General features: G+C 41.0%; 2 protein-coding genes across 3 annotated transcripts; both read right to left on the bottom strand.

Annotated features, from left to right (window-relative positions):
• Positions 1 to 403: 403 nt before the first annotated feature.
• On the bottom strand, positions 404 to 11,626 carry LOC145491748 (uncharacterized). Its single transcript, XM_081470995.1, has 11 exons — positions 10,965 to 11,626; positions 10,025 to 10,285; positions 8,680 to 9,446; positions 7,566 to 7,734; positions 6,800 to 6,843; positions 6,063 to 6,191; positions 5,275 to 5,454; positions 4,704 to 4,825; positions 2,820 to 2,973; positions 1,396 to 1,541; positions 404 to 925 (listed from the first exon to the last, which is right to left on the bottom strand). The coding sequence occupies exons 1-11, from the start codon at positions 11,104 to 11,106 to the stop codon at positions 502 to 504; spliced, it is 2,538 nt and encodes an 845-aa protein (XP_081327121.1). The 5' UTR covers positions 11,107 to 11,626; the 3' UTR covers positions 404 to 501.
• Positions 10,989 to 19,741, bottom strand: LOC145491745 (V-type proton ATPase catalytic subunit A-like). 2 transcript variants are annotated; one of them, XR_014049879.1, is made up of 4 exons: positions 19,549 to 19,741; positions 19,384 to 19,427; positions 12,678 to 12,874; positions 10,989 to 11,072 (listed from the first exon to the last, which is right to left on the bottom strand). XR_014049879.1 is itself a non-coding variant. In XM_081470993.1 (3 exons), exons 1-3 carry the CDS (start codon positions 19,631 to 19,633, stop codon positions 12,728 to 12,730), a joined length of 276 nt encoding a protein of 91 aa, XP_081327119.1. In that variant the 5' UTR covers positions 19,634 to 19,740; the 3' UTR covers positions 12,627 to 12,727. The 2 variants fall into 2 exon arrangements, 1 of the variants encoding a protein (XP_081327119.1); XM_081470993.1 differs by lacking the exon at positions 10,989 to 11,072 and having other exon boundaries at positions 12,627 to 12,874; positions 19,549 to 19,740.
• Between the last annotated feature and the right edge of the window lie 14 nt (positions 19,742 to 19,755).

Below are 19,755 nucleotides of genomic sequence, written 5' to 3'. Positions count from 1 at the left end.
ACTTAGATATAGTCTCAAATTCTGGTAAATCCAACCCTCCTCTTTCTTTTGGACCAATAAGCGTATCCCTTTTTATCTTTGGTTTCTCACCATTCCAGACAAAATCGGTGATTAATTTATTAGTTATATCTATATAATGAGGCGGTGTATTTATACACGCGCTTCGCGCATGAATGAGCTAAAAATGGTGGGGGGGGGGGGGAGGGGGGGCTCAACGTGTTCTGCTCTGCTCGTTTTATATAACAGGCTGTCATTGCAACAAGATGAAATGCTAGGAACAAACTTCATTTTAGTTTAAAGTGCTTAAAAAACAAGCTCGGTAACCCGCAATTTTTTTGATCGAATTGTGTTAAGTATGATAAGATGCAACTTTTTGCAAAATTATAGAAATATTCTGTGGAGAGTGTTCAGAGGCAACTTAAATTTTCGAACAGATTAGGGTGCCCCTGAACCCTCTCCACGGATTTGCAAAAACTAGTGTAATTCCCTTCGTCGTCAATCTCAAATAGTAGTTATTCTTAGACGTGCATGCCCCTTGGCTTGTATGTCGCTGGTGGCAAGGCCTGTGCTCTTTGGTATTAGCAATGTGGGTTGTTTTATCCCGTAAGTAGAGAGACATTCATAATCGTGTGTTGTCGCTAATGTTGACAATTGACACTGGTTACCACTCCCATTGCAAGCAACTTTTTCAAAGGCCCCCGTTGTCTCTGAAGTTGGCAGTGGGAGTTTCTCACTTGCCTTGGTGACAGGAAATGTTTTACAGTTATCTGTCTCAAGCGAGCGCATCTCACATGAACGAGGGGTTGAGACTTGTTGGTATTCGTGCTCTGTTAGGAAGTCATAAAAGCACGTCTCTTCGCTATCCCCTCTGCGTTGGCAAGGTTCTTCCTCAGTCTCATTCATCAACAAGGACTGCTTTGGTTTTCTGAAATTGGAAATTGTTCTGAATAAGCGTGTGATACATCTTGATAGGCGAGTTACTTACGTATAGGCTCATAAGTTCTGTTTGTGGTTAAATGAGAGGCTCCATAAGTATGTTTAATCATTCATGTCAGGAAACTATATATATGTTGAACCACAGACGAGAACCATCACTAAATTTTTTACATCTAAGATCTCAGCCAGCAGTTGAAAAACACGTAAGTAAAACACCATAACCACAGCACGGCAAACGAATACATAAGAATTGTCATGCTCGCCGCTTGTTTAACATATCATTTTGATTGACATTTTTTCTGAGCTTCTAATTTCAATTTGTAAACTCGCAACCTGGCATCTTTAATCTAATGGTTATTTCGGGTTGCCAGCGCCCTTGCTTTTCAAAACTTTACCCATATGAAATCCAGTAAGTAATTTAAAGTGTAATAAAGAGGACGTTGTTGTCCAGTAACGAACCTGCCTGTGAGGTCTTCAAATAAAGCAATACACGGTGGTCTGTGTTTGGGATTGTATCGCCAACACCGCTGCATCGTGTTGTACATCCAGTCTGGACAGGAATTTGGTTTGTGTAACAACTTGTTGTTTTGAATATTGGGCAAAATCTGGGGGGGAAAAATCCAAAAATGCCCACAATAATGACGTAAGAGGAATCATACTCAACCTCTAAATGAGCACAAAGGAGTCAACACTCCAATGAGGTCTTAGCTGATTTAGGCTCGTAAATGGATTGGTCGAAGATTTAAGAGTCATCGTTATGTTTGTCTGAACTGAAGGGATATTTTTCGTGGCAACAATGTTTTGATAAGCGTGGTCTATGAAAATCGACGTTTCTTTATTTCGTCCATTTTAACATCCCTTCTGTTATAGAAAATTTAAGCTAGATTTGTTGAGTACCTGAGTTCAAATGAAAAGTACGAGTTAAAGACGGCAGATCCAAGATGACGGGCTGGCGACATGCCATTGACGTGTTTTTAACGATAGTAGATACCATTTTGTGCACACATTTACATCAAAACGTTTCATTACCATATTAAGTCAAGTCTGCGTTCAAACCCGGTGGCCCATCAGGCTGAGACGGATCTCTAGTTTCCCTCTGGTATGCTAGTCCATCGCAGGGTTACCCCCGTAGCACTGAAATTCCCTGGAACCCATTTATACACTGGGTGGAGAGAGGCACCGGGAGAGAGAGCCCGTTGCCCCATGACCTCACAGTTACAACAAAACGTCATGAAGTACCAATCAGGTGTCGAATGTAATAAAGACACACAGTTTTTGACAGATTTCAATTAGTTTTCATGGGAAGAGGCCAATGCATAGTGGATCCCTTATTTTTCAAATTTTCACCTGATTAGATTCATCTGGAGATAGAGTGGAGAGGTTCTTTTCTGCTTTCAAGTCTCACGTAGTGATTGAAACGCTAAACCAAAATTGAAGATTGATTTTACGTCTGCTTCGAGGAGGTGCGGTGGCCTCATGGTTAGTGTGCTCGACTCCGGGTCGAGCGGTCCGGGTTAGAGCCATTGTGTTGTGTTCTTGGGCAAGACACTTTACCCTCACCGTGTCTCTGTCCAGCCAGGTGTATAAATAGGTACTGCCAAATGGTTTTGCTGGAGGTAACATTTCGGACTAGCATCCGGGGGGTCCCAAATAGGGGGGAGTAGAAATACCCTAGTCGCTTCATGCTACAGAAATCGGGATAAGCTCCGGCCTGATGGGCCACCTGTGGTCGTGTGCAGATTTTCATTCCTGCAGCTGAGATAAAAGCCTCGAGCCTTTAACAAAAGTGTTTATTTTTCTGTCAACTTGCTTGTCTATTAACGTTTAGAGAAGGAAACTTAAACCCTAACTTGTTGAAATCTTTCATACAAATATGGAATTACCTCATCGTTGGAAATGTGGAAGTAAGGCAGCGTTCGTTCTCGAAAACGTGCACCATTGGTGAACGCCGCGTAAAGTTCCCATGCTACCACACCAAATGACCATACGTCACTGGCGTGACTGTAACGTCCCTGTGAAATCACTTCCGGTGCACTCCTATAAAAAGCAAGTTACTTTTCCTTCAGTTTGACATCTTGAAACACGATAGGTCATCATACTATCTCCAGTAAGCGACGAATAGCTTAGCAGATCTGCTCAAATCGCGGTTTAAACAGGGTACAATAGTCTGACTTACAAAAGTCTCACTTACGGTATGGGAACCGACTCTAACAACCCTGCAGAAACTAAAAATAGGTTAATGGGGCACCATTGAATCTGTTTTTTTTTCCTGTTGTCACTGAACCTAACAAAATACATTTTTGAGCTGTGGAGATATTTTGAATGAAAAACAAAACAGGACAGATCAATTTTACTGACTTGTTTGTCTCACGATGGAATCACTTTGAGAGGTCGATCGCTACGTTTGTACAGAAGCTCACGAAAACAACAAGAGCAACAGCTAACCAAGGACCCATGCAGGAATTCAAATCAACTGCGATTTTACCCTTTATCAAAGGTGTATCAGAGGTTCTTCGCCGCTGCCTACAACAACAAGGTGTACGCACTCTCTTTAAATCTGACACAACTCTTAGGCCCTACTTAGTGGTCCTACTTAAGACACCCTTGAACCAACAAAACAAGACGGTGTTGTTTATAAGATTCCTTACGAATGCGGCAAAGTGTATATCGAAGAAACAGGGAGAGCTACGCAAGAGAGGATAAAAGAACATGACAGTGACATACGACTTGCTCGTACGCAAACCTCTGCAGTTTCAGAGCACGCCAGCGAGACTGGGCATTTACCCATTTGAGACAAAGTCAAGTTCATTGATCGTGACCCTCACTGGGACACACGCAGGGTCAAGGAAGCTACCCATATAATACTTCATGCAAATAACATAAATAGCGATAGTGGAATCGAAATTCCTGAAGCATGGATACCTAAAATCAAAAAGCACAACAGCCGGTCAGTTACAATGCAGACCTATGCTTGAGGGAACAGCGTCACAAAGTCGGAGTAATAATGAGGATCGAAATGCACCAATAGCAGCGAACCAAGGTGCTACAAATAGCGACACGCAAACAATCGACCTCATCGCCTGATGAAGACTAGCAGTATAGCAGTCGAAACGTCGCGATCAACATCTCAAAGTGACTCCATCGTGAGACAAACGAGTAAAATTCATCTGTCCTCTCATTTATCTGTCATTATTCACCACGACGAATAATAGACAAATCTTTAATCACAATAATAACACAATTATTATTGAATTCGACCACCTCTGACTTCAGCGGATCGGAAACTTTGCTCGGTCCGCATATTTTTTCAAATGATACTATATACCCAGCCTCAACCAATAAACAGTTAGTATTACATACAAAGTAAGTTTGAGACAAGGTGGCGCAAAGCAGTTTCCAGCACTTTCCAAAAATTTACGCTGGCGCTGAACCCCATGTAAAGAACTTTGCCAAAAGATGCGTCTTATCCTGCTTATCAAAATTCGATAATACAAAATAGTGTTCACCGTGCTCGGTTTTGAGTTATTAGCAGTTAACAGTAAAATTAAAGGTGTTTTTAGTAGTTCATAATGTTGCTATGGCAGCATATTATGTCACGAAAATTATAAGAACGTGTTCACTAATGATTGGGCATTTTTATGCTACATGATTGTAGCTTCCAGTAATAAAAAGTGGATATAATGATGACACAAAAATCTAAGTCTTGGAAAGTGCTGGAAACTGTTGCCAACCACCTAAAAGAAAGTAACCATCAAGGTTCCACTAACCAGCGAGTAGAGTCAGGAGAGATGTCTGTACTAACCACCACTGACTTACTAGTGTCTTTACCGGATCTCATTTCAAGAGACTTGGAGCGACCAAAACGGATTATCTGCACCTGTAAAACTCCCTGTTCAAAAAAAAAATTGTTGTTCATAAAAAGTGAATAGCTGAGGATGGTCACCGAAATATTACTAGTTCTTAGGCTAATTTCTTCCGGTCGAGGCGTAAATAATTTTTCATAGCCAGTCGGCACGAAGTAGTCGATATTGTGATGGTGCAGTGTTTGCAAATTTTATATAAATATAAGCTACTAAACTTTGCAGCTTTAACATTTACGTACCTTAGAGTAATTTGGTATGACCTATCATTGTACTCAGAACTTGATGCTTCCATGGCAATTGTGTTTTGAGAAACATTTTTTTGAAACATTACCCGGGGTATTTATTGTCAATTATAACAAAGCCAGATGGTAACTTGTATAAATCTCTTTATTGAAGTACATCTGCAATGTTTTTTTTTTTTTTTTTGGAAAAAATTGTCTGTTGAGACAGTCATTTGAACAGGACATGACATTACCTCCTCAAGCTCCACAACATTCACATTCTCGGCTCGAAGGGCTGCATGTACAATGTGGTTTTCGTGAAGGTACTGAAGCGCGGAAGCTACTTGAGACAAGAAAGTGACTATGAAGGTCTCCTCGCAACGTCCATTGAGAACATACTCCTTCAAGTTTCCCAGAGGACTTGCCACTGAAATCTGAGAACCAGAGAAGATTTTGACTGAACAGAAAAGTACCATACAACACATACATTTATTAAAGTTAATGGGATAACTGAGGTACTACGCGCGCTCTGATTGGTCAATAGTTGCCAAACCTGTGGTCTATTGTACCGGCAAGCATATGATTCCCGATATGGTAGAAGTACGTGATAACTAGAGTACTCAGAACACTAGCGACAACAAAATTAACAGTTTCCGCCTTCACCATTAATAAAGTTATTGATTGATTGATTGATTCACCGGCTGAGTTATCAATAACACGAATATCTTTTCATTCAACATGTACATGGAAATTTGAAAGGAAAAACAGGACCAGAAGTTTGTCGCGATGTTATCTCTCTTCAGTGGCAAAAGTAGCTAAACGTTTTGCGCCGATTTCGATTACACTTATGTTAAGAAAGACATTTTAAGCGCTTCCAGCGCGATCCACGGTCTGCGGAGGACGCATTTCGGACTAAAGCTGGGCTAGACTGATCAATTTAGGTTATTAAAAAAGCAGGGAATATATTTCTTTCCAGTTAAAATGAAGCTTATCAGCAGTTTTAAATTAATCAAGCTCAATGCATACTCAATATATAGCTTACCATTTCCATGACTCGAACAGGTGACTTTGTCATGCATAAGTTAATGCAAAGGTTGGGATGGTGAAGGTTAAGAAGCCTTTTGTGATGCAGTTCATCTCCACAAATGATACTTTCCGTTACTGAGCCACTCTGGAACAACGGAGACAACGTGTTACGTCTATAGCTATAAGTATATATCTCAAATGAAAATGACTAATGAAAATGATTTAAGACCATGCTAAAATTTCCTAAAAATGTAAAAATAACTACATACAAGTTACAGTCAAACCAGGTGTTCTGTTGATGGCAAACGTCCACCACAACAATAATTTGAATGACAGTTTGAGTGGTGCAGGTTGCATCCTGCGCTAGCAACTTGCTCAGCTCATTTCGTACCTCCGCGTGGTAATGACAAGTGATTTCCAAAATGTTTCAAGAGTGCTGCAGTATTTTGAGGATAGATTTGCGTGTTTCTATGTTGAGGAGCCACTCAGCAACTACAACGAGCTTTTCGATCGTTTGAAAAAAGCTATATCAGTTCTTCAAGGCGTTAACGTCAGCAAAGAACGTCTATTTGTTTTAGCGTGGAAGTGATTTTGACAAAATGTATGGAATGGGATTTTTAAGTAAAGTGCTTGTACCAACGTGCAACTTTCCGTGCGCCGGCACCTGAGCCTTGAAATTTTATAGATAACTTGGCTTCGGTAGCGACTTTAGTTGGGAATGTAACCAAATACCTTAGCTTTCTAAAGACTTACCTCTGCCTCTGTGATCGAATACGGACTACCTTCGCTAGACGAGTCTGAAATCAAATTTTTATCAAACTGTCAATTTAAAAACAGTAATAAATAAATAATTGTTACACAAACAAGATGTAAAGTAGCTTAAATCAATCAGCTTGAATATTGTAGGAGTCGCGGTGGCCTCATGGTTAGTGCGCTCGACCCCGGAGCAAGCGGTCCAGGTTCGAGCCCTGGCCGGGGACATTTTGTTGTGTTCTTGGGCAAGACACTTAACTCTCTTTCCACCCAGGTGTCTAATGGGTACCGGCGAATTTAATGCTGGGGGAAACCTTGCGATGGACTAGCATCCCATTCAGGGGAAGTAGAAATACTCCTAGTTGCTTCATGCTACTGAAACTGGGATAGGCTCCGGTCTGACTGGCTACCCGGCGAGTAATTTGCATAGTCCAAAACAGCAACCACTAAGAAAACGCAGCTCAATTCAACATCGAATCTTGGCACAATTTTTCTTTCTTTCTCTCGCTTTAACTTCGCTATAGAACTCGTTGCGCAAGCAACCGCGAGAGCTTTATGCACTAGTCAGCAGGTTCACTAAAAGTCAACAGGAACCAAAGGAAGGAGTGAAAGGGTGAAATTCAAACTCATACCTGTAACTCGAAAATGACTACCGCATTTTCCGAATTAAAATGATGCGGTCATGGATCCAGTCTAAATTGCCATATAGACTGCTGATTACTAATGCCCCTAAGGGTAAAAACGCATCGTCTATAGGCGGTCTTACCTCTAATGGTTTTCATCACAAGTTCTGATACAACCGTTGCAGGTAGTAAACAAAACTTCCAGTCGTTCCCACCACCTCCTCCAATGTAAGCCTTTATTACGTGCTGTAAAAATTCCACTGCTCGTCTGTCAATCTGCAACTGCGACTCATATAACTCACTGGAGTGGGCCTGTAAGTTGAAGGAACAAAACCTTGCTGGCAATTAATTTCTTTTAGGATCGAAACGACGTTTTTCGTTAGTGTTAGTTGCTAAGCAGCACGAGGTAGCCCTGTAATGTCATGACGACGTGACGTCACAAGGACTGATGAAGGTGAAAACTTGTAACTATCAATTTAATTGAACAGTAAGAATTGTCAAGAAGATTCGCCACGATTCGTCTTAGGCAAAAATTAGGTGTTAATTTTATATTTAGTGTGGTAGAGCAAGGAAGAAGATCTATGTAACATGCATCTGACTGAAATAACTGAAACGTTACGAAACAAACGATTCAACTTTGACTGAGTCAACGTGTCAAAAATTAACATCCAAGAATTTTCTCTCGTTACATTAATTATCACAGGAGAGACCTGATCTAGTAAGTCACCTAATGTATGTTCATAGAGTTTACTCTGTGCGCCGTAATATAAACAAGCACACAATTTACAACCTTCTCAGCAACCCACAGGGTTATTTCGTTTAGGATTTATACCCTTTTTCATGACAGCCTTTTGTCTTTCCGGTGTTAGAGGCGCCATTGAAAGATGGGAAGAGAAAATCTGGATATGTCGTCATCATGTAATACTTCATGTAATCTCATAATTTCGAGTGCAATTTGTCATAAATAGACACGTCACAGTATCTCATGTCTAAATTGCACCAGACGAGTGATCGTATTGCAGAAGTTACAAGAACTGAGAGGCGTTTTCAGGGGCGTAGCTATGGGGGGTCCTGGGATGCCCGTTACCCCCCCCCCCGCCCCTTTTTGTAAGCCTTGTTTTAAGCAAACAACCTAAAACAGGTGGTGAAAACGAAATGACAATCTGGTGAGTACCCTCAATTTCACACAGTGTGATCCCTTCCCCCCCCCCCCCCCCTCCTTTGAAAAATCCTGGCTACGCCCTTGATCTTACTAACCTTTCCATAAAAGTACAATATAACGCAGTGAACAGCGAGCCAGTTGTTCTTGTTGTTGTTCTTCCTTTTCATCTTTTTTACCCACTTAGGGTTCTTTAACTTGTGAAGGAATGATAACCTCTCACCATTGTCGCCCTGTGTTTCAATATTCGCTGGGCATTCATTTAGGAAAGCTCGTACATTTGACTTCTCTGATTTTTGAATTGGTTTTAATAAATATCTAATCGCCTCCTGAATGAAAATTATGGAAAACTGGAATGAGCTGTTCCCCTGGTTGGTGTACTTTGCCAGACAGTCTTGTAACTCTAACAACTTCGTCTTCTCGATGTCAACAGCAAAGAGCCATCCTTTGATTCGCTGGAATATAAGCAATGCTAGAATATGACGGTAAGCAGACAGTCGTAATTCTTTTTCTTGAAGGCCCTCCTTCTGAAACGTCGCATCAGAAGAGCAAATGGACAACCTTACAATTTCCTCCACACCAAGCAAGTTGCTTTGGTTACTCTCGAGATTGTCGAAGAGCATCAGGCGATGCAACTGTTGCAGAGTGTACCTCACTACCTTGGGACTGACTCGATTGTGGCTAATTTTAGCCAGAGTCTCGTAAACGACTGCCCGGCTGCTAGAGTCTGGTTTTCGCCAGGACTCCTCCAGCGATGGAAGGACGTCTTCTATAATTAACTGCTCTTTCTTCTCCAACGATTGTCCCGCGGCATCGTCAAATGCCTTGATTGACTCTTTTACGTTTTTAAGAAATCCTTCCGCTCCTGAAACATAGGAGTCACAGCATGAGGAAACGTCGCAAGAGATTGCAAGAACAATTGACAGAAAAAGGTAAAAGTGAAATTTACACAAGTTTAAAATGTTGCTCCACACTCGATTATAGGAACTTAGGACAAAAACACGAAGTTTTTGGTTATAACCATCGTTAACATGCTTTCTTAAAAGTTCCAAAGTGAACGAGACAGGCGCCATGGCGTAATGGTAAGGACATTTGACCCCAGTTCGAGAAATCCTTGCCCTAGCTGGTAGCATTGTGTTGTGTTTATAGGCAAAGTACTTTACTCTCACAGAGCCTTTCTTAGTCTTAAGGTTTACCGAAAGATGGGTTCCCAGAGAATAGCAAGGTTTTTAATTTCATAGGTTCTGATATTTACTCGGAGAAATTCTACTCAATAAGTTCGATCTGATTCAAAGCTTAGCCAATCTGAAGCATGAACGATCAAATTTAACTAATGAAGAAACATCGCTGTCTCAAGCAGCAACAACAAAGATGGAATATCTTAGATGGGATTCTTTATCAAGAATAATTGACTAGCAAATTGAATTGAGTCTTGCAGTCTACCTGTATCAACGACAATTCCATTTCCTGCAGATCCTGGGTTCACACTCTGCCCACGTTGTTGCTGATGATCCATTGGCGCGCGGGGAAGAACATCATGGTCCAAGCAACCATGCCTTTTTTCTCTCTCGCTTTGTTCTCGACCCTGATATCTTTCTTCTACGCCCTCTCCTTGTCTTGTTATTGTATGCTTCGTGACCTTTTGATTATTTTCCACTTCAGGTGGTAAGTCATAAATGTGATCTTGATCCGTTGGACTTGAAGCTACAAATATACCAGTCAAGATAGATGTGTTTGGTAAAATAAAGGTCTAAAGCATTTTTATTGGGGGGGATCTTCTGATTTTTCATTTTGTTTTTTATCATTCACTTTAAAATGGCAATGTAGCACGCATTCAACAAGTATTCTGACGGTGCCATTGAGACGCTCACTGAGAGGAATTCGCATTTCACAATTTCACTGTACTGATTTTTTTTTTTTATCTTTAAAATCCACAAATACAGTTTCCACATTATTAAGGAAAGGTACAAAGGTTATGGGTCACCATCTCAGGAGTTACATCGACTGAACAGATTATTATCATAGACAATAATGTTAGGGTACTCAATATTTGTCCCCTTCCTTCTTTTACAACGTTTATTTATTTTTTCCTCTTTAAGTTGATAAAACGTGAATTTTCTTACAGTATTGCGGGAGGAAGCAATTTATCTCAACAATTTCGTGTAACACTGGAACTAGTAGCTAGCAAGCCAAATCTGAGAATTATTAAAGCGCACACTGTTGCAAAAATTAAACTAAACTTGATACCTGTTTGACTCAACCCATTCCTTTTTTTGTTAATGTTAATTCCCCTTTTTAGCCTGCCGGTATTCCAAGTGTGGTTCTTTCTAGTCTTAGACTGTTACTCACCGGTCATAGAATCGATTTTAAGAATGTTGCATACCTCTCGGCCCTGGTGGATGTGAGTAGACGTTACTTCCATCCCCAAAAACAATTGCGGAAGCCTGATGGATATCGATGTGGTATGTGCTTCCAAGAGTCTTGTTTACGTCTACCACGGAACAGACAAAATAGAAATCAAACATCACATAAAATGCTTTACGCAGAATACCAAGCCACAAGGCACAGAACCTTCTTCCAGTGCTTATTTTGAACACTTTTAAGATGCCTTCTAAGGTCGTATGACCTAGCGCATGCTGATGAATGCATGCTCAATGAAGGTAAAAAAAGAAACAACTTCGGTTAAGTCTGCGCTAAGAACTGACCATCGCGCAGGTACTTATCTCCTGTTTCTGTAGCATTCAAGGCGACTAGGAGAATTTCTAGCTCCCCTCTGGATGGTTACTCCCAGCAAACAATTCACCGGTACCCATTTATACACCTGGGTGGAGAATGGTACCGGGAGAGAAAAATGTTTTCTCTAAGAACATAACACAGTGACCTCAGTTAGGACTCGAACCCATACCGCTCGATCTAGACTGCAGCGCACTAACCATTAGCCCAGCGTGCCTCCCACATTCAGTGCGGAAAAACGTAATTAGCATGCGGGAGTTTTGGTCGCTGGCCAGGCTCCAAGATTTAAAAAATAGCGGAAATTTCGTTGTTCGTGTAAACAAAAAGCTACGAACTTATTATTATTATTTTTTATTTTCAAGTGAGTAGCAACACTTTCTCGACACTAATAGAAAGTTGGTGTAATGTTCTCTGTTCCATTGCAACCCTCGTTATTGTCTGATGTAGCGGTTTCAAACAGTTTTAGACGCTTTTGGCCAACAGCTTAGTGCGTTTATGTTCGTTCGAATGTTAAATAGATATTTTCATCGAAAGTTGTTTGAATTTGAATAAAGTAAGTCTGTGGTGGATGCGTGTATTTTTCCAACGCTAATTTTGACCTTATATTTATCCCAGGTTTCGTTAAAGCTAAATTTTACGGATGCTGAAGATCTTTTTGTTTTTCATTACATAGCAAAGCATTATACGGCTGAGACGTATTCTTCCTCCTAATGGGTAAACACGGCCAATTTCCTCACCGAAAATGACTCAGTAACCAGTGAACACAAATTAGTTAACCTGAAATATCCCAGTTTGCGTCGATCGAGGGACGAGACGACTACAAGCGTTTCTTGTTGTTACAAAGTAGCTTTACTTTAGAATGTATTTTTCTTGTCTTACAAAATGTAGAAAAATTGTTTTTCTTAATTCGAATGAGTTGAATCTTTGAAATATTTATGACTAGTAATTAATAAGACATTTTGAAGCCAGTGGTATGTAAAAAAAAAGGTTTTCAACAAAATTTAGCGGTTTATTAAAAATCGGCAATATTCTCAACACAACACTAGCTTGTTGTGACTGATTTTAGGGTTCCATCGTCTTGTACTTTGTAGATTAGAGCCATTTTTTTAGGCGTTAGGAAAAGAGACATAATTATTTCAAATTTTCAGCCAAACGTACGGAATTACAACGTAACTGCCTTTATGAAAACAATGAACTAAAAGATTGCTTCTAGTCTGCGATTAGGCCATTCCTCCTTTTTTTTTCGTTTATTGTCGAGTGCCCTTTCTGATTTTGGGTCGGTCGGTCGGAAAAGGAAAAAAACAAAACAAAACAAAACAAAAATAAAATTGGAAAAGGAGTGTGAAGCTACGAGGCCCGGTACCTCAGCATGATATCCGTGGAGCCTGGAAACAACAAGGTGTGGTTACAAAGTCAACATCGCGGCAATGGAGGAAGGAAAAAGTCGACGTCGTTGTAACATGTACATTGGATACAAGTTTCCTCATATACTTGGATCGTTGCCATGTCACCTTCCAGACTAATAATCTCCCCTACCAGCTCACTGTGACCTACGCGAACCTGTACAAAAAGAAGAGTTTGAAATTTGCTGTCACTGTTTGCAGCTCAGCAACCCATATCCGTCCTGGCCAAACATGTTACATAAATACTGCGTACAAATGTATGTCAATGTTATGATACTGTAATGCAAAGTGAAACTTACCTGGTTTTGCAGGGTGCTACAAAAGTGCTGTTCCACTGATAGGCGAAGGGCTAGTGGAATGACTTGTACTGACACTATTCACTTGACTCTGAAGATGCCTTCTGCTCAGGTTGTCGATATGTCAGTCACCAACAGTAGACAAGACGAACTACTGATACTCCTTGTTTCACACCATTTACTATTGTAGTTTATACTGTTTTGTTACCACAGGTTGTCATACAGGCAAGGACTAATGACTGTTTTCTTTTTTCCTTTTTTTTTTTTTTTTGCTTATAATAAACTTTTAGAAGGTCCTTATTGCCATAAGTGGATCCAGACAAATTCAAAATCCACTAATCAACAAGACTAATGGAGAATGGTTTCATTGAGCACTACGGTTTTTATCACTTTTCAAACATACTTGTACATGTACAGCTGCCAAAAATAGCAGCGCAAATGAAAAATCCTAGACTGTTAATTTAACAGTAGCTAATCACATTGTGAGAATCAGTTTCTATGGTTGGGGTGCTGAGACTAAGAGCTGGTTGTTAACACTATGTATCCGTAAGTTGCCATCCAGTGGACAAGTGTTGCAAGACAGTACAGGGAGGAAAGGGGAAGGGAACCAAAAAGCAAATAGTGCAGGTACACTGTGGGGAGTTAGATTAAGAAGGGGTGGGAAGTCAGATTCGCAAGGTGGTGAGAACTAGGAGCAGCAGGGGAAAGTTTGAAAACAATCCATGGTACTTTGCAACAAAACAGCAGCTACAGTTAGGGATGGCAAATGGTCCTTCAAAAATCATGGATCTCACAAAATTTTCGCTGAATTTCACGCTGAATTTCCTAGGTGTACATTAGCTACACTAAAAACAAAGGATAAACATACGAAATGCGTGCAAAATACTCTGCGCAAACCTCCAATACTTGGAGAAATGCCGTATAAATGCAACGCATAACTATCTTACGTTTTATCCTTCAATTCAAATCACACATGCTGGAGAAAATAAGCGTTATAGCCATCATAGAAAACACAGTGTCAAGCTGTGTACAATAGGATCGAAGACTTCATGCTCACCATTCGCTGGTGGCAAAACTACCAATCACAATCAAGAATTCTCGATCTGCCGAACGAGTATATAATACCAAAAACACATGCCAGGTGCGGAGTGTTACCGAGCATTGGTCTCTACCACTCCCTGTTATCGGCAACTGATGAGATCCAGAAGGATCGAAACCGCGGTCTTGCCTGATCTACAAGACTACGAGCCTCCTAACAAAATAGAGACTATTAACAGTCTCAAGAAAACCTGACAGCATCGCAAATAAAAGCAATGACAACCACAACGTGGAGCTGGATGAACAATCATAGGAAGAACTCCTAAATTCAGAACTTTTGCCTGAACAAAACCACACAATATCATAAACAACACGCAAAAAAGTCCACAGACTTGCGCGTGAACACCTACATTTGCAGTTCCAGAACGAACAAACTAGAAGGACAAAAAGCTCGATGAAATTGATGCAAGAAGCATAAGAACGTCTCTTTAAGACAGACTCATAGCTTTCAACAAGGAAAGCTACAGCTATCTCTGGCGAAGCCAGACAAAGATAAATATGACACCCGTGATAACAAGCAGCATAACTTGCAACAGTAAATCAAACAGCCGGGCCCGGCGTAATAATACAAAATGCAAGTAACCAACATGCTCACGGAATATTTCAAACTTTGTCCCTCCAGAGCTAATATTTAGAGAGCTTAAAACATATCTTGCAATCAAATGAGCCAAAAAAAAGTAGCACGTGGCCAAAAACAGAGGTGTCAAACTCAACAAATTACACGCGGATAACAGCGGAAACCACGCAGACCTATGACCTCTAACGGCTCTACTCTGGTGAAATGTCCTCCTAAAAACAGGATTATTGCTTAGAGAAATATTCAAAGATCCCCCTATCGTACAATACAAAAGGGGCAGATCCTCAAAGATATACTAGTTCGAGCAAAACTCTCAAAGCGGCTATGACACGTGGATAGGAGTTGTGTAGGCCTGTCAACCCATTGTTATCACAAAAAGTCCCTTTGGTTCTATAATTGTACAAGACTCAATAACACAAGCATGCTAATTTGAAATATAACACTCTATGCTTTTATGTAACTATTTGCTGTCTACTTTCTTATTGCAGTGTTAAAATACATGAATATTAACCAAAACAGAAGTCCATTTTTACCTTTGATAATCCCAGGATGAATGTTTAAAATGTTAAATTCTATTCAAACAGGCTCTTTTCTAGCGGTGAAAACTAAGCGTGCGAAAGTAAATTCCAAACTTTGGGAATATCACTTGGGGTATATTCTAGGTTATTTTCCAGATTTAACTGGAAAATATTCCGAATTACGTGACGAGTTTACACCAATAATCACTCGCGCGAAAAAATATTTTAAAAAACGGTAAAATAACATTAAAACTTACATGAAATTAACGCGTTAATGATATTTAAAATTACTTTTTTGCGGTCTAGGTGTACGTACTAAGGATGAATCTAATGAGGAACAAGAACCGGAATGCAAGCCTGCCAAGGAAACGGGATGCAGTTGTGGCAGTAAACAAAAGTCACGAAATAAAGCAGCATGTATCAACAAGGGAGGAAAGTCTCGCTGTCCTTGTGTGAAAAGAGGCCAAGCCTGCGATCGTGACCTATGCAAGTGTCGCTCCTGTGGCAATGTTAACGAGAAAAAATTGACGAAGAAATTGACGCAATGCCGGTGCGGAGAAGCCAAAAAAAAAAATGACAATGTAGAACAAACAGTTTCTTGCGTAGATGTTACAGGGAGAAACAGAACAAAATGCTCGTGTTTTACTGCTGGTTTAGCACGCAAAGACTGTAGGTGCTACAACTGTAAGAATAATATGCATGAATAATATCGACACTCCCACAAAAGGTAATGGCCAAGAAAAAAAGAGGAAGTCTACGCTCTCTACTCCACCTTCTCTTAAAAGGCGTCGAGGAACTGAATATTTAAGGGAGAATAACATTGATAATATTGCGGCGGGGTGGAGTCAGCTAGTTAACTGTGGTCTTGAAATGACAGAAAATTTTGTTTCCTCTTCTAATTTAGAACACACTAAACAAAATATATGTACTCTGTACAATTTTGTGATTGACAGAGACTTTGCAAAATGCAATTCCTTCCGTTTTAATGGCCGCAAAACCCTCGCACAGATCCATGGGAAACTAGCGTATATAAATAGAAGGACGGATGCTATATGGCGTTTGCCTAGTAGAGGATCGAAAAGCTAGATTCAAATAGTTAAGAAAAAATGTTTCGAAGCAGCTTAGACTCTTAATCTTTTGTTTTATTCAGCTTAATATGATAACTCATTTGTTAATTGCACGCAGTACACAACAAAAATTAGGTTGTCACGAAAAGTTGGAAAGTTTCAATCGTTATCACGTGAGAACTCAATCATCAACAGAACCTGTCGGATCCTTAAGAACCCATAACTGAGTTGAGTGAAGTATTTTTTATAGTTGTATTTTGCTGTGTTTAAAGGATATCAAAGTTCTATTTGAGAATCCAAGTGTTCTTATTCATATAGGTAATGCTAAACGATTTAAGGACGCGTTATCATTGTTGCTGCTGAAACTGTTTTGTTTACGAATAAACTCTCCGGTTAACACTTAATTGTGACAAGTTTTCTTTTCTTTCGCCACACTTCCACAATCCTTTAAGGTTGAGTGATCAGTGCTGAGAAAAGATAATCAGTGCTTGGGATGGCAATCAGTACTAGGGACATATGATCACTGTTAGGGACAGATGATCAGTATTAGGGACATATGATCCCTATTAGTGACAGATGATCAGGGCTAGGGACAGATGATCAGTATTAGGGACAGATGATCAGTGCTAGGGACAGATGATTACTGTTAGAGACAGATGATCAGTGCTAGGGACGGATAATCAGTGCTAGGGACAGATGATCACTGTTAGGGACAGATGATCACTGATAGCGACGGATGATCAGTACTAGGGACAGAAGATCAGTGCAAGGGACAAATGATCACTGCTAGGGATAGCTGATCTGTGATACAGACAGAAGATAAGTGCAAGGGACAAATGATCACTGTAAGGGACAGCTGATCTGTGCTATGGACAGATGATCATTGCTAGGGACAGATGATCAGTACTAGGGACAGATGATCAGTACTAGGGACAGCTGATCAGTGATAAGGACAGACAATCAGTACTAGGAACAGTTGATCAGTGCTAGGGACAAATGATCAGTACTAGGGACAGAAGATCAGTGCTAGGGAAAGCTGATCAGTGACAGGGACAGGTGATTGGTGATAGAGACAGACAATCAGTGCCAGGGACAGTTGATCAGTGCTAGGGACACACAATCAGTGCTAGGGACAGATAATCACTGTTAGGGACAGAAGCTCAGTGCTAAGGACATATGATCGGTGATAGGGACAGGTGAATAGTGCTAGGGACACGCAATCAGTGCTGGGAACAGATGATCAGTGCTAGGGACACACAATCAGTGGTAGGGACAGATGATCAGTGCTAGGGACAGATGATCAGTACTAGGGACATGGGAAAAGTGCTAGGGACAGACAATCAATGGTAGGGACACACAATCAATGCTAGGGCCAGATGATCGGTGCTAGGGACAGATGATCAGTACTAGGGACACACAATCAGTGTTAGGGACACACAATCAGTGGTAGGGACAGATGATCAGTATTAGGGACAGAAGATCAGTGCTAGGGACAGATCATCAGTGCTAGGGACTGATGATCAGCGCTAAGGACACACAATCAGTGCTAGGGACAGATGATCAGTGCTAGGGACACACAATCAGTGATAGGGACAGATGATCATTACTAGGGACAGGTGAATAGTGCTAGGGACAGACAATCAGTGCTAGGGACTCACAACCAGTGCTAGGGACAGATGATCGGTGGTAGGGACAGATAATCAGTACTAGGGACACACAATCAGTGCTAAGGACAGTTGATCAGTGCTAGGGACACACAATCAGTGCTAGGGACAGATGATCGGTGGTAGGGACAGATAATCAGTACTAGGGACACACAATCAGTGCTAAGGAGAGCTGATCAGTGCTAGGGACACACAATCAGTGCTAGGGACAGAAGATCAGTGCTAGGGACACACAATCAGTCTAGGGACAGATGATCGGTGATAGGGACAGGTGAATACTGTTAGGGACAGATGATCAGTGCTAGGGACACACAATCAGTGCTAGGGACACACAATCAGTGGTAGGGACAGATGATCAGTGCTAGGGACAGATGATCAGTGCTAGGGACAGATGATCAGTGCTAGGGACAGATAATCAGCGCTAGGGACACACAATCAGTGGTAGGGACAGATGATCAGTGCTAGGGACAGATGATCGGTGATAAGGACAGGTGAACAGTGCTAGGGACAGACAATCAGTGCTAGGGACACACAATTAGTGCTAGGGACAGATAATCAGTTCTAGGGACAGGTGAATAGTGCTAGGGACAGACAATCAATGCTAGGGCCATATGATCGGTGCTAGGGACAGATGATCAATACTAGAGACACACAATCAGTGCTAGGGACATTTGATCAGTGCTAGGGACACACAATCAGTGCTAGGGACAGATGATCGGTGATAGGGACAGGTGAATAGTGCTAGGGACAGACAATCAGTGCTAGGGACAGATGATCAGTGCTAGGGACACACAATCAGTCTAGGGACAGAAGATCAGTGCTAGGGACAGATGGTCAGTGCTAGGGACAGATGAACAGTGCTAGGGACAGAAGATCAGTGCTGGGGACAGATGATCAGTGTTAGGGACAGGTGAATAATGCTAGGGACAGAAGATCATTGAGAATCACTACAGTGTAGTCTACATGAAGTAGAATACTCTAATGTAGTTTACATGAAGTAGAATACTCGGTGCACTTATGGCATTCACCCATGAAGTATATACCTGGAAACCACTGGTAAGGAAGGGGTGAGAACTGGGACTTGAAGCTACGGGAAGGAGTAAGGTCATACCCCTCCCCCCCCCCCCCCCCCCACTACTACTCCCCACTCAACAGCCCCCCTTCCCTTCCGGGAAAGTGACGTACGAGAGCCACACTGTACTGTAGGTGGCACGTGCATATGCACAACTCTAGATCTAAGAAAATTCCGACTTCTCTCTTTATGCATAATTATGCAAGACGAGTTTGGTACTCCAAAGGACTTCAGGCTTTATTTGAATGAGTGAATTTATGTTAATATAGATATTGACAACCCTCAATCGGTTCAACATGACATAACTTAACTTCACTAGTAGTCAGTAACTTACATGTGAAGAAAGCTTTACTTTCGCTTAAATTTCTACTCACCAATTCGTACATAGCGGCTCCACTCATGTTTTCCGCCGTCACCACTACATAAAAACAAAAGTAGATCGATATATTCACTGTAATGGGATATATGAAAACTGGAAAGGAAGAGTTGAGGAATTGCGATGCATGTTAAATTAACTGGAGAAGTTTGATCTCACTTACCGGGTCCTGACACAGCGAAGACATATCCAAACTTGCTCTCCTTCTCCTGATCCTTGATTTTAGGAGGTTTATTCGCGAGATCCATCTCTCCAGCCTGTGTGAAACAGAGCTATTTTCAAAATCAAGTTCAATTTAATCTTTTACTTAAATCAAAAGATAAAACTCAACGCAGGTTCACCCACCATCTTGGAAATGATTTAATAGTCA

The sequence above is a fragment of the Orbicella franksi genome, chromosome 7, assembly GCF_964199315.1.
Source record: "Orbicella franksi chromosome 7, jaOrbFran1.1, whole genome shotgun sequence".
NCBI classification, from domain to species: Eukaryota; Metazoa; Cnidaria; class Anthozoa; order Scleractinia; family Merulinidae; genus Orbicella; species Orbicella franksi.
Note: the sequence above shows the minus strand (reverse complement) of the source record. Positions and strands in the feature narration are given on the sequence as shown.